This window comes from Desmodus rotundus, chromosome 6 (genome assembly GCF_022682495.2).
Source record: "Desmodus rotundus isolate HL8 chromosome 6, HLdesRot8A.1, whole genome shotgun sequence".
In the NCBI taxonomy this organism is placed as follows: domain Eukaryota; kingdom Metazoa; phylum Chordata; class Mammalia; order Chiroptera; family Phyllostomidae; genus Desmodus; species Desmodus rotundus.
In genome coordinates, this window is record NC_071392.1 from 85,037,523 (window position 1) to 85,055,394 (window position 17,872).

General features: G+C 44.6%; 1 protein-coding gene across 3 annotated transcripts in view; it reads left to right on the forward strand.

Moving 5' to 3' along the window:
- Positions 1–17,872, forward strand: part of LOC112299863 (maltase-glucoamylase) — a 166,439-nt gene that overhangs the window by 124,497 nt on the left and 24,070 nt on the right. For all 3 annotated transcript variants that reach the window (XM_053926556.2, XM_053926554.1, XM_053926555.2), the window contains 13 exons: positions 386–474; positions 1,252–1,301; positions 4,261–4,425; positions 5,860–6,015; positions 7,179–7,448; positions 9,040–9,194; positions 10,172–10,340; positions 11,205–11,301; positions 11,750–11,862; positions 12,299–12,424; positions 14,135–14,263; positions 15,484–15,591; positions 17,195–17,257. In XM_053926556.2, coding sequence (XP_053782531.1) covers positions 386–474; positions 1,252–1,301; positions 4,261–4,425; positions 5,860–6,015; positions 7,179–7,448; positions 9,040–9,194; positions 10,172–10,340; positions 11,205–11,301; positions 11,750–11,862; positions 12,299–12,424; positions 14,135–14,263; positions 15,484–15,591; positions 17,195–17,257 — 1,690 coding nt within the window. The remainder of the gene's footprint in view (positions 1–385; positions 475–1,251; positions 1,302–4,260; positions 4,426–5,859; positions 6,016–7,178; positions 7,449–9,039; positions 9,195–10,171; positions 10,341–11,204; positions 11,302–11,749; positions 11,863–12,298; positions 12,425–14,134; positions 14,264–15,483; positions 15,592–17,194; positions 17,258–17,872) is intronic.

A 17,872-nucleotide genomic window follows, 5' to 3' on the forward strand; every position in this document is an offset into this window, starting at 1 on the left:
TATCACTTGTAAACTGGGGACGATGATAGTTTGAATTTTGGAGTTATTATAAGGATCGAATGGAATAACAAAAATGATTTAATGTATATGAGACACTTAGAAGAGTTCTTGACACACGGTAAGCCCCTAGTAGTGCTCATTTGATGGTTAGTGTTATTACAAATCCAGTTTTCAGCAGGAACTCTCCCCTTCGACTCCTTATGCTCATTCCCTGCTGACCTCTGCTGTCCGCCCACACCCCGCTCCCCTGTTTCCATACAAGGTCGGTATCTACTCAGTGTCTGGGAGAGACTCGGATGACCTGCCTGTGGGGCGTGAAGGGGACTGTTTAACACAGTTCTAATCTCATTTTCACTCTTTGAAACTGAGACTTGCTCTTTTACAGTCGGAAGAATTCCCTGGGGCTCATTATTGCCTTGGACCATAAGCGAGAAGCAAAGGGACAGCTGTACTGGGACGACGGCGAATCTGCAGGTAGACTTCCCTATGCGCCGTCACTGCTGTGCTCCGTGAGACGAGCCATTGCAGGCTGCCCAGTACGGCGCTGACGCTGTGGTCATCGCTGCTTACTTCTGCAGCTTACAGCCAGTTTATTCTGAGGTTTGGTTGGCCGAGCGCAGTGCGTTAAAGTAGACTTCAGGTGACCAGGATGTGTGTTATTTACTCTATCCAAGCAACAGACATTATTGGATTTAGTTATTCTCTCCTCTGGGTATCGTTATTAATACCTAATAAGACATTTTGCTAGTAGTTTTGCAAAATACTTCCGTGGTTACTATTGAGGGGAAGGATCTCATTTGTGTAGTGTGTTTTTCCACTGTAGGATTTCCATGTAAGCGCCTCACATAAGCCTATGGTCTGTGATTATATGAAAATCCAGTCCAGCATAGAATTCTCATTTATTAATATTTATTGGCTATTTATCATTGCACTGTATGCAAAGGACATGAAGGTCAATAAAACGTAGACATTGCACTTGAGGATCTCCTGGTGCAGCAGGATGGATACATTCTGCATGCAGGTAACTATAATGCGATGCAATGTTTTAAATGCCAGCAAAATAGTGCTTCATTGTGCCACGGGAGCTCGGGGGGCGGAGCACTTTACTGTGGCTGAAGGCTCCAGGAAGCCTTTGTGGAGGTTTGACAAAAATGGTAACCGTGGCTAAGAGGGGTCAGACTGCAAAGGCATTCCCTCTGAAGAGAAACGCCTCTTCTTCCCCTGTAACGGGGACTCCTCCCTCTCTTTCAGATGCTGTAACTGAAAAGAATTACACTCTCTATGAGTTTTCTGTCACCTCTGTGAGTACTGTTTTTTCTGTGACTGCTTTTGAGTTTGGGGTCTGCTCCAGAAGCTTAGTCATGTGGAATAGGGACAGTGCCTGATTCCAATGATCCTGGAAAGGATGAGAGTTCAAATGGGAGTTTTTAACCTGTGTTGGAGATATGTCTATAAGAATTCAGTGTGAGTTTGGTGAATAAGTCATTTTTTTTTCCTGGAAAAATGCCCTTGACTCTGAGTTTTATATGATGAGTCCTGGCTTCCAAGCTGTGCCCTTATTTGGCAGGGGGTGGGGCTGCAAGTGTGTTTGGGGTGTGGGTGGCAGTGGGGAGTGGGAAGTGGTACAGTGCCTGTTTGAGGTTCTTCCATAACGACCTTCCTTTCCAGCCCCTGAACTTGGCCTTGGGCAAGGGTATGAAGTGGTGGTTTAGAGAGGCTGGGAGAACGTCACTTGCATGGCCTCTGTTTCCCAGGGGCACTAAGAGGAAGAAAGGCAGTTAGTCCACCAGAGGACGGGAGCATTCTTGTTTGGTTTTCTTAGAAGTCCGATTGTGCGTGGGCAGAGATTTCCTTTATGGGGATCTCTCCATTATTTCTTTTTCCTTTAAATTTATATTGCTTTTTCAATTATACTTTTTATTTTGAGATGCCTGTAGAGCCCCGTGTAGTTGTAAGAAATAATACAGAGCGATCTCTTTTAGTCTCCACCCAGTCTCCCCAACGGTAGCGTCTTGGAAAACTGTAGTTCAATTTCACGAGGAGGATACTGACACTGATACTCTCAGGATGGAGGACATTTCTGTCGCCCCAGGGATCCCTCAGTCGCCCTTTCATAGCCACACCTACTTGCCTCCTCTCCTCCCCCTTTCTTAGTCCCTGGCAACGACTATTCTGTCTGTCATTTCTATAATTTTGTCCTTCCAAGAATGTTCTCTAAATGGAATCACACAGCATGTAGTCTTGGGGATGGGCTTTTATCATTCAGTGTAATTCCCTCAGTATTCATCCATGTCGTTGTGTATCCACCGTCCTTTCCTTTCCATGGTGAGTAACATTCTGAGACATAGCACTTTTGTTGAACTGTTTGCTTAATAGAGAGCCTCTGGGCTGGTTCTATCAGGGGCTGTTTCGAGTAAGCTGCTATGAACATTATGGACAGATTTTTGTGTGAACATAGGTTTTCATTTCTCTGGTGTAAATGTCTGGGCGTGCCAGTACTGGGCTCTATAGTAAGGGCATGTTTAGCTTTATAAGAAAGTGACAAACTTTTTCAGAGTGGCTGGACCATTTTTCATTCACACCACCAATATATGAGTGATCCAGTTTTTATGCATCCTAACCAGCATCTGATGTCATGATTTTTAAGTGTTATTTCAGCCCTTCTCATAAGGGTGTGCTGATAGCTCACTGTGGCCCCAGCTTCTCTTTCTCTGATGCCTGAGGATGTCAGCCGTCTTTCCAGGTGCCTATTTGCCATTTGCACGTTCTCTTAGGTGAAACATCTATCCCGTTCTTTTGCCCGTTTTCTAACTGGATTATTTGTCTTATTTTTCTGTTCAGTTTTGAGAGTGTCTTTTTCAATATTTTAGAAACCAGTTCTTTGTTGGATTTATGGTTTGTAAATAGTTTCTTTCAGTCTGTAAATACCTCTTTTCCTCATCATAACAAAGTCTCTCATAGAGCAAACAGTTTTAAATTTGATGGGTCTGATTTATCTTTTTTGTGTATGTGTGGATCAAACTTTTTGGTGTCCAGAATAGGAACTCCTCCTAGCCCTACAGCTTGAATATTTTCTCCTATTTTTACCTAAAAAATGTATAGTTTGGCCTTTTCACACTCAAGTCCACGATCTATTTTGAGTTATGTAATTACGCAGTATGTGTAATTCTACATGTAGTTTTTATATTAGATGTGAAGTTTAGGTTGAGGTTTCAGTTCTTCCCTATGTTCACCTGGCTGCCCCAGTACCATCTGTGGAAAGGCTCTTCTTTCTCCACTGCACTGCTCTTGCACCTTTGCAGAACCCAGCTGGCCATATTTGCGGGATGCCAAGTCTTTTATTTTATTTTTTAAAGATTTTATTGATTGATTGATTGATTGATTGATTGATTTTGGAGAGAGGTGAAGAGAGTGGGAAAAAGAGGGAGAGAATCATTGCTGTGAGAGAGAGACATCGGTTGCCTCTTGCACATGCCCTAGTCGGGGACCTGGCCCACCACCTGGGCATGCGCCCTGACTGGGACTTGAATTGGTGACCTTTCACTTTGTGGGATGATGCGCAACCAACTGAGCCATCCTGGTCAGGGTATGCCTAGTCTTTTTAGACATCAGAGTGACCCTTTTATTTTTCTTTAGCCTTCAGCTCCACCTTCTTTCTCATAGCTCAACTGTGTCATGTTGGAACTGTGGTTCCCTGAATAAGTTACCTAATTTCTCTGGGCCTCAGTCTCCTCATCTGAAAGATGGAGATCATTATAGCTCTGATCTCATAGATTGCCATGAGAATTGAGTGAGGCAATACATATAAAATGCTTAGCAGAGTGCCTGGCACACTGTACGCATCCATACAGTTAGCTCTTATCCACCTTATCACTGAAATAAAAAAAAAGTATTGGGCACTATTCTGTGTGTATGTGCATTCTATACCTTTGTGTGCCATGGGTTTCTCGTGTGCTCTAGTGTTTTGTTTGCTTTGTTAGTATCCATCTTATCTGCTTGAAAATTCCACGATGTCAGGATCCTATTTTCTGAGGAAGAGAATCGATCAGTAGCCAGTGACCCAGAGCAAGCACAAAGCATTACTAAAAGACTGAGGACCACCGAGAGTCTGGGTTACCGAGTTCCCTGGGATGACCCCGTGCAGAACCTCAGAGATAAAGGGCGTGACTTCGGTCTCAGAAAGAAGGATATTGAGTGGCATTTGGGCACAGTTAAGAGTCTGAGGTAGTTGTTTTCTAAACTGACTTTTTTTCTTTCCAGAACCATCTACAGGCAAAGATCACGACTAATAGTTATAAGGACACTGACAACCTCATGTTTACAGATATCACGATCTTGGGAATGGACAAGCAACCTGCCGATTTTATTCTCTTTACTAATGCTTCCACCCCCATCTCAAACATCAGCTACAGCACGTCCACGAAGGTGGGCGACTGTACCACCCTGCCATCCTGCGGGGCCCTTGCAGAAGGCCCTGGCCTGAGATTCTGACAGGCAGCTCTCCCTTGCTCTGTTGCGGTTGGACGGGCAGAGATGACTAGCATGCTGGGAAATCTACCACACACGGGCAGGATGCAGAAGGAGAAACGTGTCTGCTAAACACGGACCCCGGCCCTTTGTGTCAGTGGGACCCCAAAAGAAGGCAACTCTTCTCCGGGCAAATTTAAAGCTAGACATGCTGATCCCACATGTGATACAGTTTGATACAGTATTCAAACTATATTATTTTTTATTTTATGTTTTTATTGATTTTAGAGAGAAAGAAAGGAGAGAGACATTGATTTGTTGTTCCACCAATTTGTTGTTCCAATTATCTATGTGTTCGTTTGTTGATTCTTGTATGTGCCCTGACCAGGGATCGAACCCGCAACCTTGATATATCAGGACAACACTCTAACCTACTGAGTTACCCAGCCAAGGCTTACACTATATTATCTAATGCATCAGCCCAGTTCTGGAGGGCATTTACCCATCTGCCCTCTCATTTAAATTAAAGACTCTCTTTGAGACACAGCTGATAGTTTTCCTTAGTGTTTTAAGTAATTATTGTATCATTAGAGAAAAGGGGAGTTGAGTAAAACACAGGGGGTAATCTGGTTTTGTCCCTATTGAATGATCCTCTTACATGATAATCCCGGACAAAAGATTCCCCTTGTTAGCTGAGTATGCCACGTGCTGGGAAATGCACAATTTCTTAGGGCAGCCCCTTCCATTTAGACAACACCTACGGCAAAGGGTAGGAGCTGGGCTTCTAGAGTTAGGCCGATTGGGATTCCAATCCGAGCTCTGCCAACCCTTAGCTGTGAGATCTTGGGCAAAGCATTAACCCTCTGCAAACCTCAGCTCCCTATTTTACAAATCGGAGATAGCCGTATGGAGATAGCCAAATTGGAGCTAGCCAAATCGCAGTATGGGAGTGCTGCAGCATTAGTGGAGAGAATGCATAGAAAGTAGTCCTCACAGTGTCTGGCCCATGCGCATGGTGGATAAAACTTAGTTATTGCTGTAACTGCCTTCATGATGGAGAGGTATGTGCACCACTCCTAGAAGGCAATGGCTTAACAATGACAGCCCTGCCCATGCGATCTGCACCGGTGGATGGAAGGCCTTCCCATTCGCTATCCTGCAGTGACTCCAAGAGGCGAGAACCGTTCAGAATGAGCCGAGTGCCTTTCCTCGGCAGGGACATGAAAAGCCCCAGAGGACAAACAATAACATCCCAACTATCCCACAGCAAAGTGGTATTGCAGGAAGGGCTAGCTCCCCTGGTCCTGACGTCCAGGCCATCAGGGCAGGACATCATCCAGGTGTCTCTACGTCTCCTCGTTTGTCACCGTGGCCTCTTTTCTCTTTCTGCAGGTGGTGAAGATCACTGATCTCGAGGGACTGGTACTGGGACAAGAATTCTCCATTGAGTGGAAACTTCCGGTCAGCGACCTGGAGAAGTTCAACTGCTACCCTGAGGAGCCCGCTGCCTCCGAGGAGAAGTGCAGGCAGCGGGGGTGTCTTTGGGAGGTAAGGATGAGGGGCAGATCACCCCAGTGGGCCGGAAGTTTGTCGAAACTGCCACACGAGTAATCGGGCACCTAGAAAACACGTCCAAACATTGTTGGGTAGAACAGGAATCATTCCTCAACACTGTGCAGCCAGGTGCCTTCTTTTGTGAACTCTGAGTGAGAGGTAATCAGTGTTTTCCTCTGAGACCTGGAATCAGAGGCATTGCTGCTCTGGCTCTCTCTTTCCTCCAACTGACTTATTTTAAACCCCAGTTTTATTTTTAACATAATAATAATAATATAATAATAATAATAATAATACACTGTACATTGAGTATTTTGAGTGATTTTTTTTTCTCCATTAGAGTCCAAGTAGGAAGGTAAGGTATGAGCCTTTGTCTCCACTTAAAAAATAGAGGGAATGAAAGCCAGGGAAAATAAGGGACTTCCTCAGTGTCACAGTGGGACAACTATCCCACGGCAAAGCGGTATAGCTTTGGGAGGCTGGGAGCAGAACCTGCCTTAGGACCCCGGTCTCCAGGTCAGGCTTCCTGCTGACCCTTCACTGCTCATGTGTTACAGGAGGGCTGTGTGTGTGTGTGTGTGTGTGTGTGTGTGAAATGGACACATTCATTTGCTAGAGCTGCCATAATGAGGTTCCACAAATTGGGTGACTGAAAACTACAGAAATATATCATATCAGTGTTTTCAGATCTACAAGTTCAAAGTCAAGGCATCGGCAGGGTTGGCTCCTTTCTTGGGCTGTGAGAAATCTGTTCCAGGTCTCTCTCCCAGCTTCTCGCGGTTTCCTGGCAACCTGAGGTGTTCCTTGGTTCATAAAAACTTCACCGCAATCTCTGCCTTCATCTTTACACGGTGTCCTTTCCCCGGGTGCATATTTGTCTCTGTATCCAAATTTCCCTATTTAATAAGGAGACACCAGTTATACTGGAGTAGGCCCACCCTAATGACCTCATTTAACTAGGCCATCTGCAAAGACCCTGCAGCCATCCCCATAAGGTACCAGGTGTTAGGACTTACATCTTGTGGGGGGAATGCAATTCAACCCATAACAACGGCATGGTGTCAGAGGCTTAGTCCGGGTTACCTAACTTCTTTAGTAATTAGAGCTTCAGAGTGTGGTGTTAGAGGCCGACCAAGAGATTCCTCCTCTCGTTCCAGCCCACAACCGTCCCTGGCGTGCCCACCTGTTTCTACGACACTGTCCCTAATTATGCTGCCAGTAACATTCAGTATTCGCCCACTGGCATCAGCATAGACCTTACGCATCTGACGGCCTCTGAGTCCCCAGGAGCAGCAGCACTGGCAACACCAGCACAGGGTGCGCTCCCGCAGCCTGCAGCGGCCACGACCTCTGACCCTCTCTCTGCAAAGATCAGCTTCCTTAAGCTCAGCGTGACCTACCACACAGAAAGCATGCTGCAGTTCAAGGTAACCCCCCTGTTGCAGATTCCGGTCCTCAGTGGGGAGTTCTTATGGATGGAAGTCATTGAAACGTCTTTTAGTCCAGATCCCTCATTTTAGAGAGGAGGGCACTGGGCCCAGAGAGGTAAATGAAGGTCAGGAAGTTAGGAGGTCGTAGAGCCAGGCAGTGGCCTTGGAGCCACCAGTGTTGTCAGTTTTCTACAGTGATGGGTCCTCTGTGTAAGGAAGACCCTCCAAGAATCCCTCCTCAGCCCAGAGAAAAATGTGCCTGCTCTGTGATAAGCTCACACGAGTGGCATTAGCGCACTTCCCATATTACAGTTGCCTCCCCTGCAGCTGATACTTCAGTCTAACATGCATCGGAATCACCTGCAGATCTCGTTCAAACTTGGCTTGCTGGGCCTCCCGCCCAGGGTGTCCTGCCCACAAATGTGCATTTCTGACAAGTTCCCGAGTGAGGCTGATGCTGCACATGAAGGGGCCACTCTTGGAGAGGCACCGCTCTGCTCAGGTAGAAATACAATGGGAGCCACGAGTGTTTTCCAATGACCGTGTTTTTAAGAACATATTTGAAAACATTCAGGTGAAATTGATTGTAATAGCATTTGATTTAACCAATGTGCTAAAATGTTTTCATTTCATCATGGAATCCAAATACAGTTATTGAGATACTTTTGAATCTTATAATCATAGTAAATCTTCAAAATCTGGTGTGGATTTTGCATTTACAGTGAGTCTCCGTTCAGACGAGCACATTTCAAGGGCTTAATGGCCGCACATGGGTAGTGGGTACCGCCCTGGACAGCTCGCTGTAGACATTGCTTTTCACATTTTAACATGGGAGGAATCATCGTAGGGATCTTGTGAAAATGGAAATTCCGATTCAGAAAGTCTGGGGCGGCACCCAAGTTTCCACATTGCTAAGAGGCTCCCAGATAATATAGCTGCTTTCAGTCCGAGAAACAGAATTTGGAGAAGCAAGGCTTCCGGCAAAATTTGTCCTAAGCGTAATATGCGGGCCAGTATGGGTTTGAGAAAAAGGGTGATTGCCCGTGATGGCGTGACGGCAACAGTGCCTGACCTTGCGTAACATGTGGCCCTTCTCCCATTCTGCCCGCACCGCAGTCCTGTTAGGTGGGTAGAAGTGAGTGGTAAACACAGAGGAGCAATCTTCAGAATGGAAGAGCTGAGCAACATCTGGAAGCTCAACTAGTAAGAATATCTCAGCGTTTACATGAAAACTCAGTTCTCTGATTTCTGCCACACGCATGTGCTCATGCCGAGTCTCACGCAGTCCATGCACATACCTGTTCCCACACCACACTCATAAATACACACGCATCCTGTCTGTGAGATTCTGTACCCTTAAATGACAAATTCTTTAGAGGATGTGCCCTGCCTGGCTTTGAATGCGTGTCGCTGAGGCATGTTTGCAGTTCAGGAGCTGCGTTGGGCACAGTGGGTGGGCAGGCCCCACGTCTGTCTGTTTGCTTTGGGACAGTCGAGGCCTCCTGATGGGAACTGAGTTGTCTGAGCTGGCGTGAGGGCCCTTAGGTTTGAGATTCCATCAGCAAGTCTCCTTCTCTCTCCCTGTCAGATCTATGATCCCACTACTAAAAGGTACGAGGTCCCGGTGCCTCTGAACACCCCTCCTTCTCCTGTTGGCTCCCCCGAAAACCGTCTGTATGATGTCGAGATTCAGAGCAATCCTTTCGGGATCCAGATTCAACGAAGAGGCTCCGGCACTGTGATGTGAGCACTATTTGTTCGGTTCTAACTAGAGCGATTCTAGATCTGGTTACGCTGGTTCTAATTAGCACAAGTGAAATGTTGGCCTTAGATACCCTCTGTGTGTGTTCGTTTTTCCACAGAGAGAATCTCTGCTTCCCCTGCTTCGATGTCGGTTTCATTTTCTCTTGGTCATTAACTCAGCAAGAAAAATCAATCAATCAAAGGTTTAAAAGTACTAAGTGTTGCTTGATTTCAGAAAAAGCAGAATACACGTCCTACTCAGTGTTCTCATAAAGTAGAACAGAATACTCTGTTTGCCCCATAAGGAAATAATAACAGAAAGGTCGGGAGAGAGGGGCAAAGGTCGCTGAGGAGAGAGAAGTGGCTGCTTCTATTGACACTGTAGACTTACAGCTTTTTCACAATGTTGAGCATGAAAGGAGATGTCACCTCTTGTCCCAGTCCTGCTGCTGAATGGCTGAGCCCAAGGTCTGGGTTTTGCCTGGGGCCGAAGCCCCCCATCCTAACAGAAACCGTCACCTGCATGGGCACGTGTGGACAGCCTCCGGCTCTCTTTGACCATGTGTCTGACTTCCTGTCTGTTGACTTCTTTGGTAAGAAGCACTTTGGCCAATCCAGAAAAGTCTGTGTTTCGCACTTTTCTATTGGAACATTTGCTTAGACGTCATTCGTTGATTCAGGCTGATATGCCAGGCAATGAGAACTAGAACTACAGAGATGAGTGAGACTCTCCAGGGTCCACAGATCAGAAAAGGAGCTGTCAATCTTGCAAACCAAAGAATAAAACTGAAAACACAGAACCTTAGTGAGTCATGGCCATTCATAAGACCAGGGTCAGCTCACAGTATTTGAACCTGGATCCAGGGGTGTAATCATTCAGCAAGCTTCGGAATCAGCTCCACACCCTAATTGTGTTTCCTGTTGGCTCTGGCCTGTTGGTGAGCAGCTCAGCTCGAAGGTACGCCTTTGTGTTGCAGTTGGGACTCTCAGCTCCCCGGCTTCACCTTCAACGACAAGTTCCTCTCCATTTCTACTCGCCTCCCCTCTGAGAACATCTATGGCTTCGGAGAAACTGAGCACACAGCTTTCAGAAGAAACATCAGCTGGAACACGTGGGGGATGTTTGCTCGAGATGAGCCACCAGCGGTAAGCACAGAAGAGTAATGTTATCGGTCAGTTTCTCCCTGTGTAAATTTACTTACTATTATTATTAATCCACATCCAAGGATATGTTTACTGAGTTTAGAGAAGGGGAGAGAGAGAGAAACATCAATCAGTTGTCTCCCATATGCACCCTGATTGGGGACTGAACCCACAACCTAGCCATGGACCGTGACTGGGAATTGAACCCACAGCTCTTAGTGTATGGGACAAAGTGCCAACCAACTGAGCCACCTGACCAGGGCACTCTGTAAATCTATTTTACTTCATATATGGTACCCTATTCACCAACTTCAGCTTATGTTGATAAATTGTGCTCTCAGTGAAATAGGCCACATGTTATATAATGCTCTTCTGTTCATAAGTGTCTTTTAGTCTTTTAGAACATATATATATATATATACTTATATATGTATAATATATACACACATGTATTCTATGTGTACTATGAATTTTATTTTATAAACTTTTATTTAATATACTCTATGTGCCAGGCACACATAGAATAAGACAGCCTTATTTAATAAGTCACTGTCTTATTTCACAAAACACTCTTTGTTCTCCAGAGGCTTATAGGCTCGTGAGCAAGATGCAGAAGTAATGATGGCCGTGTAGTCAGTGCGATAATAGAACTGTGTGATAATGAACAAGGAGGGCGAGGAGGGGGATGGCACTCAGCTTTTTCCTTGGGGTGGAAGGGAGGGTCAAGGAAGGCTTCATAAAGGGCATGACATTGTGCTAAATCTCCAGTGTTGAGTAGAGACGTTGGCTGTTGGGTTATGAGGTGGAATGAATTTTTTTGGCTTTTCTCTTTTTGTTTCTCATCTACTTTCCCCACGACTCTCCCAGTACAAGAAGAATTCCTATGGCGTCCACCCCTACTACATGGGCCTGGAGGAGAACGGCAGTGCCCACGGAGTGCTTCTGCTCAACAGCAACGCCATGGGTAAGCCAGAGGCTCCTTCCTGTGTCCGCTTTATTGGGATCTGGGATATCAATAGAAATAAGGATATCCGGGGCCAAGGAGGGAAATGGGACACATTACCTGACCTTTCATTCATTCATTCATTTCTTCATGATTTATTAAGATCTCTAGCCCAGGTATTAGAAGTAAACTTCTGACTAACCAGGGTCGCTAGTTGTGTATGACTTTATTTTACTGTGACACTTTAATTCCCTTTCATGGAGTGTTATACAATGTTGAGACTGAGATTGTGTTTGGGGCACCTGAAAATCCTTCTCTGATCCCACTGCATGGGAGAGACTTTCTAGAGGAGCTGAGCGTGAAAGGTAGAGACTGAAAATAACAAATATTAGGGCAGATTTCCTGTCCGGGTAATTTATAGTTCCAAGGATGCTGCTCACCTTGTTTGTTTTTTTTTTTTTTTTAACAGATGTGACAGTCCAGCCCACTCCTGCCCTGACATACCGCACCACGGGAGGGATTTTGGACTTTTATGTGGTTTTGGGGCCGACCCCTGAGCTTGTAACCCAGCAATACACAGAGGTCAGAAGTCACCCTACTCATTAACAAACCATCCAATGCTTATTGGGTATTGCCACATTCGTAGCACTGAGAAAGTCCAATTTTGGGTGTCTCTACTACATCATCACTGTCTTTTCTGAGAGTAAGGTTTTAGTGTGAAGGGCCTATAAAAGTGCATTGATATCCCATATGTCTCTTAATTATTAGCTAAAAATCAGCAATTACCACTGAATTTTCAGGTTTCCTAGAGCGGAAGCTCTAAAATGTAGGGAGGCTTTTCTATCATCCTGCTTCCCCGTGGTTGTGCCACATTTATTTGACTTTCTTATTTTTCTTGAATGAGGCCATCTAGATCAGACAATACTCAGCAGAAGGGCTCAGCTCCCTTCAAGCGTAAGCCAACCATCTTTCCTTCCCTAAGAAACCTGCCTAGATCCACTTTTCTTTTTTATTCTAGTTGATTGGTCGGCCAGCAATGATTCCGTACTGGGCCTTGGGATTCCAGCTGAGTCGCTATGGATACCAGAGTGATACTGAAATCTCCAGTTTGTATGATGCGATGGTGGAGGCCCAGATTCCCTATGTATGAAGCCCTCCCCCAGCCTGTGGTTTAGTTAGTTATGAGAATCCGTGGCTTACTATAGATTGAAAATATCTTCGTAGAAATACTGATGACTAACTTGGTACAAAGAAAATGTAGCTGTGGAGCTCGTCCTCTGTGGAAACTTTGCTTTTTAAACTTATTTAATGCCACCCTTTTAAATCAAGGGTTCAGAATTGAAGGGCAGAAATCCTCCAGGAGTTATTGGAGGATATTATTACTGCCTCTTGCCAGAAATATCCTACAGTAGCCATAGGTGGTCTTAAGCCATGACTTTGGAGTCTTCTGAGTGGGAATCATGTCAAGATTATGACGATTTTAGATTATACTGTGACTGTTTTTGGAGAGGATGGATATAAAGTGACAATATAAAAGCAGTTAAAACTGAGCCTTCACTCTGACATAAACGCAAATACTCATGTAAGCGGATCCTACAGCGACAGCCTGGCCGCTAGATGAGCCCCAGGAAGTGCAGTCAGTCGCTGTCGACAAGCAGGATTGCACAGACAGCACGCTCTTTCCGCTCTTACAATGATCGAATTCTCATCCCACATTCTCTTTGCTTTCAACTCTCCTCCTGAGATTTGGAGGACAGGCAAGATTAGAAGATGAGAGTAAAGTGTTCTGAAGTTCTCATCAAAGGTAGCTTGAAACCTTCGCCCAGGCTTAATTTTTTTTCTTTTTATATACTACTATACTAGATACTTGTTAAACATCAATTAGAAAAGATAGGCAAATGAAAGGATGAAAGGAATCCCTAGGTGTCTCTCGCCAAGGCAACCAATGTAAATAATGTATGTTGGTTCATTGTTCTCTAAGCTTTGGCTCGTGCACAAGTCTCTGCTCCCTCAGACAAGTTGTACTTAGAGTCATAAGACCATACAGGTGATTATAACCTTCATGCTAAAGAAAAAGCATCTCTCTTTCTTCAATCCATAATGCACACCCATGTTTTTTTGCACATTATCCACGGGATTATTATACCCATGTATAATGTGCATCCTTATTTTTCTCTCAAAAATTTGGGCAGAAAGTGTGCATTATACACAGCAAAATATGGTATTAACCACTTTAAGCATCATTCAACAATCCCGAAACAGGTGCATTTCATGTGCAGAAACCTAGGTTGGTCCATGCTGTGTTGAGAAAAGGGAAGGCAAGGTTCTTCTCTCAAAGACCATCCAGACGAATGGGGATGGTGGGAAGAGCATACCGTTAGTCTACTTTAGGGTGCTACAAAGTAATGTAGATCTTAAATGTGGATAAATACAGTCAGGCGTAGCACAGGGGAAAAGAGAAAACAGATGTACAACCTATTCTGTTTTTTAGCAGAGTCCTGCTTTCTTGGGACATTTAACTAGCATCTATTTTTTTTGTCTTTTTGGAAGGCTCACTAAGTTTGAGATTTGAAGAGCGGAAAAAACATGAATTGAGGGGAGGAAAGGGGAGAGAATTCCGCTGGGGGAAGAAGGGCAGAAGGAGAAGGAATGGGAACAGGCGATCTGTATGCAGGAATCAGGCAGCAATTTTAATCAGCCAAATTGAAAGCCCGTCTGGTGGAGTCAGGGGATAAATTCGGAGGGCCTGGGGCTGGGGTCCTCAAGCAGCAGAGAGGGAGCCTGGAAGAGCAGTTGGGTGCCCAGAGGGGAACTGCTGTGGGACCCCAAACGCCTTGCTTGCCCCTTCCTGTAGGATGTTCAACATGTAGACATAGATTACATGGACCGGAAGCTGGACTTCACCCTCAGCAGCAGCTTTCAAAACCTCGGTCTCCTGATGGAGCGAATGAAGCAAAACGGCATGAGGTTCATCCTCATTCTGGTAGGTGCTTGCGGAGACGTGGCTTCATTTCTGTTTCTGTGTCTGTGGTTTAAAGATAGTTCCATTGAGGGAGATGAGGTAAAGGGCACAGGACAACTTCCTGCGGACCTATAATTATTTTCTTAAGTTTGAAAAAAGCAAATAAACAAAGGAGAAAAGAACACACAAAAAGGGCTTTAAAAAAATGATACTTACAATCTTTATTTTTCATGACTGAGTTCTTCTTACTCTTGGTAGAGCTAGAACTGTGGGCTAAAACACCAAATATAGCAAAAAAAAAAAAAAAAAAAAAAGGTCTCACTCTTTCAGGCTGTGCCTTGGAATGACTGAATCTTAGTCTTATCTTTACCGGAGGGGTTTCAAAAACCTAATTTTCATCATCACCCAGCAATGGTGAGGCTCAGGGGACTTATGTCTTCTTGACGAAACTCACAAACAACCTAGTGAAGATCCAGAAGACCAACTTAATATTTTACAGTGGGAATTAAACACAGAAGTAGTTACCCGTAAATGGTCCTCCCTTCTAGCCCCCATATGTTACAGCACTAGTTGCTGACTTTTGCTTGTTTGTTCATTCAAGTATTCATTAAGCACGGGGTCTTTGAAAATCACTGTTCTAAAAGGAGTGCGTGTGTGTATGTGAGTGTATAATCTAAATTAATGAAGAAGACCATGTCCTTTTTCTTATGGGGATTATACTTCATTGGAGGGATACTGCCAATATATAAACATTAACAATATAATTTTGGGTAGTGATGAATTATGGGACCATCGTGACATCGGGTACTTAGAGAAAGGAATTCGGCAGGTGAGGGGTGGGGTTAATGGGAAGGCCGCTGTAGATGGACAAGTCTGACCACAGAGTAGAAGGAAGAAGTTCCATTGTCATGAGGAGTGTCGCCGTGACACTGGAAACACAGCTCGTTGCCTTTCTCTGTGTGAAGGTACCGTCTCATTCACCTGGCTTATCTCTGGGACTTGCTTACAAACACTAGCATCCTTTTTTCCCTTGGGAATTTTATAGAGAAATATCAATATATTCTTTTACTTCTCAGCTCCCCAGTAGACAAAGGCATATTATCTATCCATGGGTCCCATTTTTTGTTTGCTTGTGCTAAAGTGCACCATTTCTTTCTGTACTGTGAATTGTTGAAGTTTTGAGAGCATTTTCCTTGGAAATGCTTTTCTCATGTTTTCTGTTTTTAACCCTTTTATCGCAGGATCCAGCCATTTCTGGCAATGAGACCCAGTATCTCCCATTCACCAGAGGCCAGGACAGCAACGTGTTCATCCAATGGCCGAACAGCAGTGACATTGTCTGGGGAAAGGTGAGCACTGGGAGGAGATGCCCGTAATTAATCAGCATCACAATGTCTTGATGAAGAGGTGCTCTTAATAAATCCTGGTAATGCATAATGGGTAACTTATAAATTATGAGTGAGTAGAAATCTGTCCAATGCTGATTAGCTTAATGGACATTAATAAGACCAAGGTCACAGGTCCCTTCTCTAAAATATCAATGAGTTTTATTTTGTTGCCTGGAAATATTATGGTGTTCCACCTCTCAGGTAGGCCAGCGGGTCAGTTAACACACATAAAAGATACCTGTGAGAACGGCCCTGAACTCTGTGTCTCCCAGTCACCTGCACTCAAGACTTGTGCTCATCTTTGGTGTATGATGCTTAGTCAGCCTTTGTATTTAAGTAAATCACTAACTCTTATGTATTACCCTCCTCCTTTCTCCTTTAATTCCTTTTCACGGCTCCAGTCCTCATCTTCATTGTTTGGTGTAGAACGACAGGGTTCCAGGTGGACTCCCCAACTCCAGGTGGCAGTGGCCCTTAGCCAGGATTCACACTCTGCTCTGTAATGACATTGTACCACTTTCTCTTGCTCTGGGTGTGCACCATGCCACTGTGCCTTTGCGTGTTGTCTTCTCCCAGCGTACCCAAGTAGTACATGTACTCAGGAGCGACTCAAACATTCTTCCTTAGGATGCATTGAATGCCGAGTTTCCTGTTCCTCCCTGTTATTGCTGCAGAGAGTAAGCATACAGTGCAGCACTTATGTTCCATCTTTGAGCTCTTAGAAGATAAGGACTGTTTCCTACTTAAATCCAAGTAGATACAGACCGTAGAAGAGGGCCTGGCATGGAGAAGTGCTTAATAAGTGTTTCTTGAATGAATTAATTCACGTATATACTTTATGTCCTCCTAATTATAGATGAAATTAATTGATAATGTGGATTTTTTTATTTTTTGAAAGGTTTTATTTACTTATTTTTAGAGAGAAGGGAAGGAAGGAGAAAGAAGGAGAGAAACATCAGTGTGAGGTTGCCTCTCATGCGCCCCCTGCAGGGGACCTGGCCTGCAACCCAGGCATGTGACCTGACTGGGAAACGAACTGGTGACCCTTTGGTTCGCAGGGCAGCACTCAATCCACTGAGCTACACCAGCCAGGGCGATAATAATGGATTTTTTTTTTAATGCTACATACAGTTGGGTCTCCCAATAAGTCATGATGCTGCTTAAAAGTATTGAGGCTTAGTTCATGGGTCGTAAATGGAAATCAATCTTGTTTCTTTAGTCACATTTGTTATGTAAAAAGGGGATTTGGTTAAAGGCCCATGACGAGCATATCAGAGAGCCGAGTAATCATTTGAAAAGTGATTGTTCAGAGGACGTATTTAAAATGGATTTGGTGGATCATTGAGTTCCAAAGGGAAATTTTGATAACTTAGGGAATGAGTCCAGAGACCCAGCTCATTTTCACCTAACAGAATTCTGTACATCCAGACCTTCGAATTCCATTAGTGGCCAAGATCCCTGAGATTTCTATGGAGAGGCACGTACTAGAGTGTAACACGTGAAACATCTCTTTGCCTGTATGTGATGCCTTCGAAAGGTGTTGATTTTTCCTGTTGTTCTCCAGGTTTGGCCAGATCTGCCCAACGTGGAGGTGGATACGTCCCTCGACCATGAAACACAGGTTAAGGTATCATCACAGACAGGTTTCGCTTTTTGTCTCCTTCGCCCTAAATACCTAGATACTCACGAGTTTCATGCTGACGTTTGGTTAAGTAGCTCCAAGTTGAGTGTGCTTGTTGCCTGGTAATTTCGTGGCAGAAAAAAAGATCCCCAAATGGAAAACTTAACAAGCAAGTAAACTGGAAATGGGTAGGAGGAAATCACAAGTGAAATACCTTTACAGGTGTGATTTTAATGGGTTGTTTTGTGTGAATCTAATGTTGCTTGAAAAGTACTGAACCCAAGCCTAGAGTATTTTCACCGGGGAGGGTGTGAACACGCCGAGGGGCAGTGAATTGTCAGCATGGAATCCAATTCGAAGGAGCAATGCCTTTGATCTCAGCATCCCGTCCCCTCAGCTCTGGCATCCAGCACCCCACACACTCCTCGGCTCACTTTCCTGCTGGGCGACTGGTCTCCTTCATCTGACCAGTGTAGACAGCAGCACTGGAATCTCTGAAGTCTCATAGTTTAGATACAAACAGTTAATTTCCCAGTTCTTACAATGAAAACATCCATTCATAAAATGAATCCCATGTTTAAAAGGGACTCAAGGCTTCCTAGTCCCTGTGCTCGCAGTGAA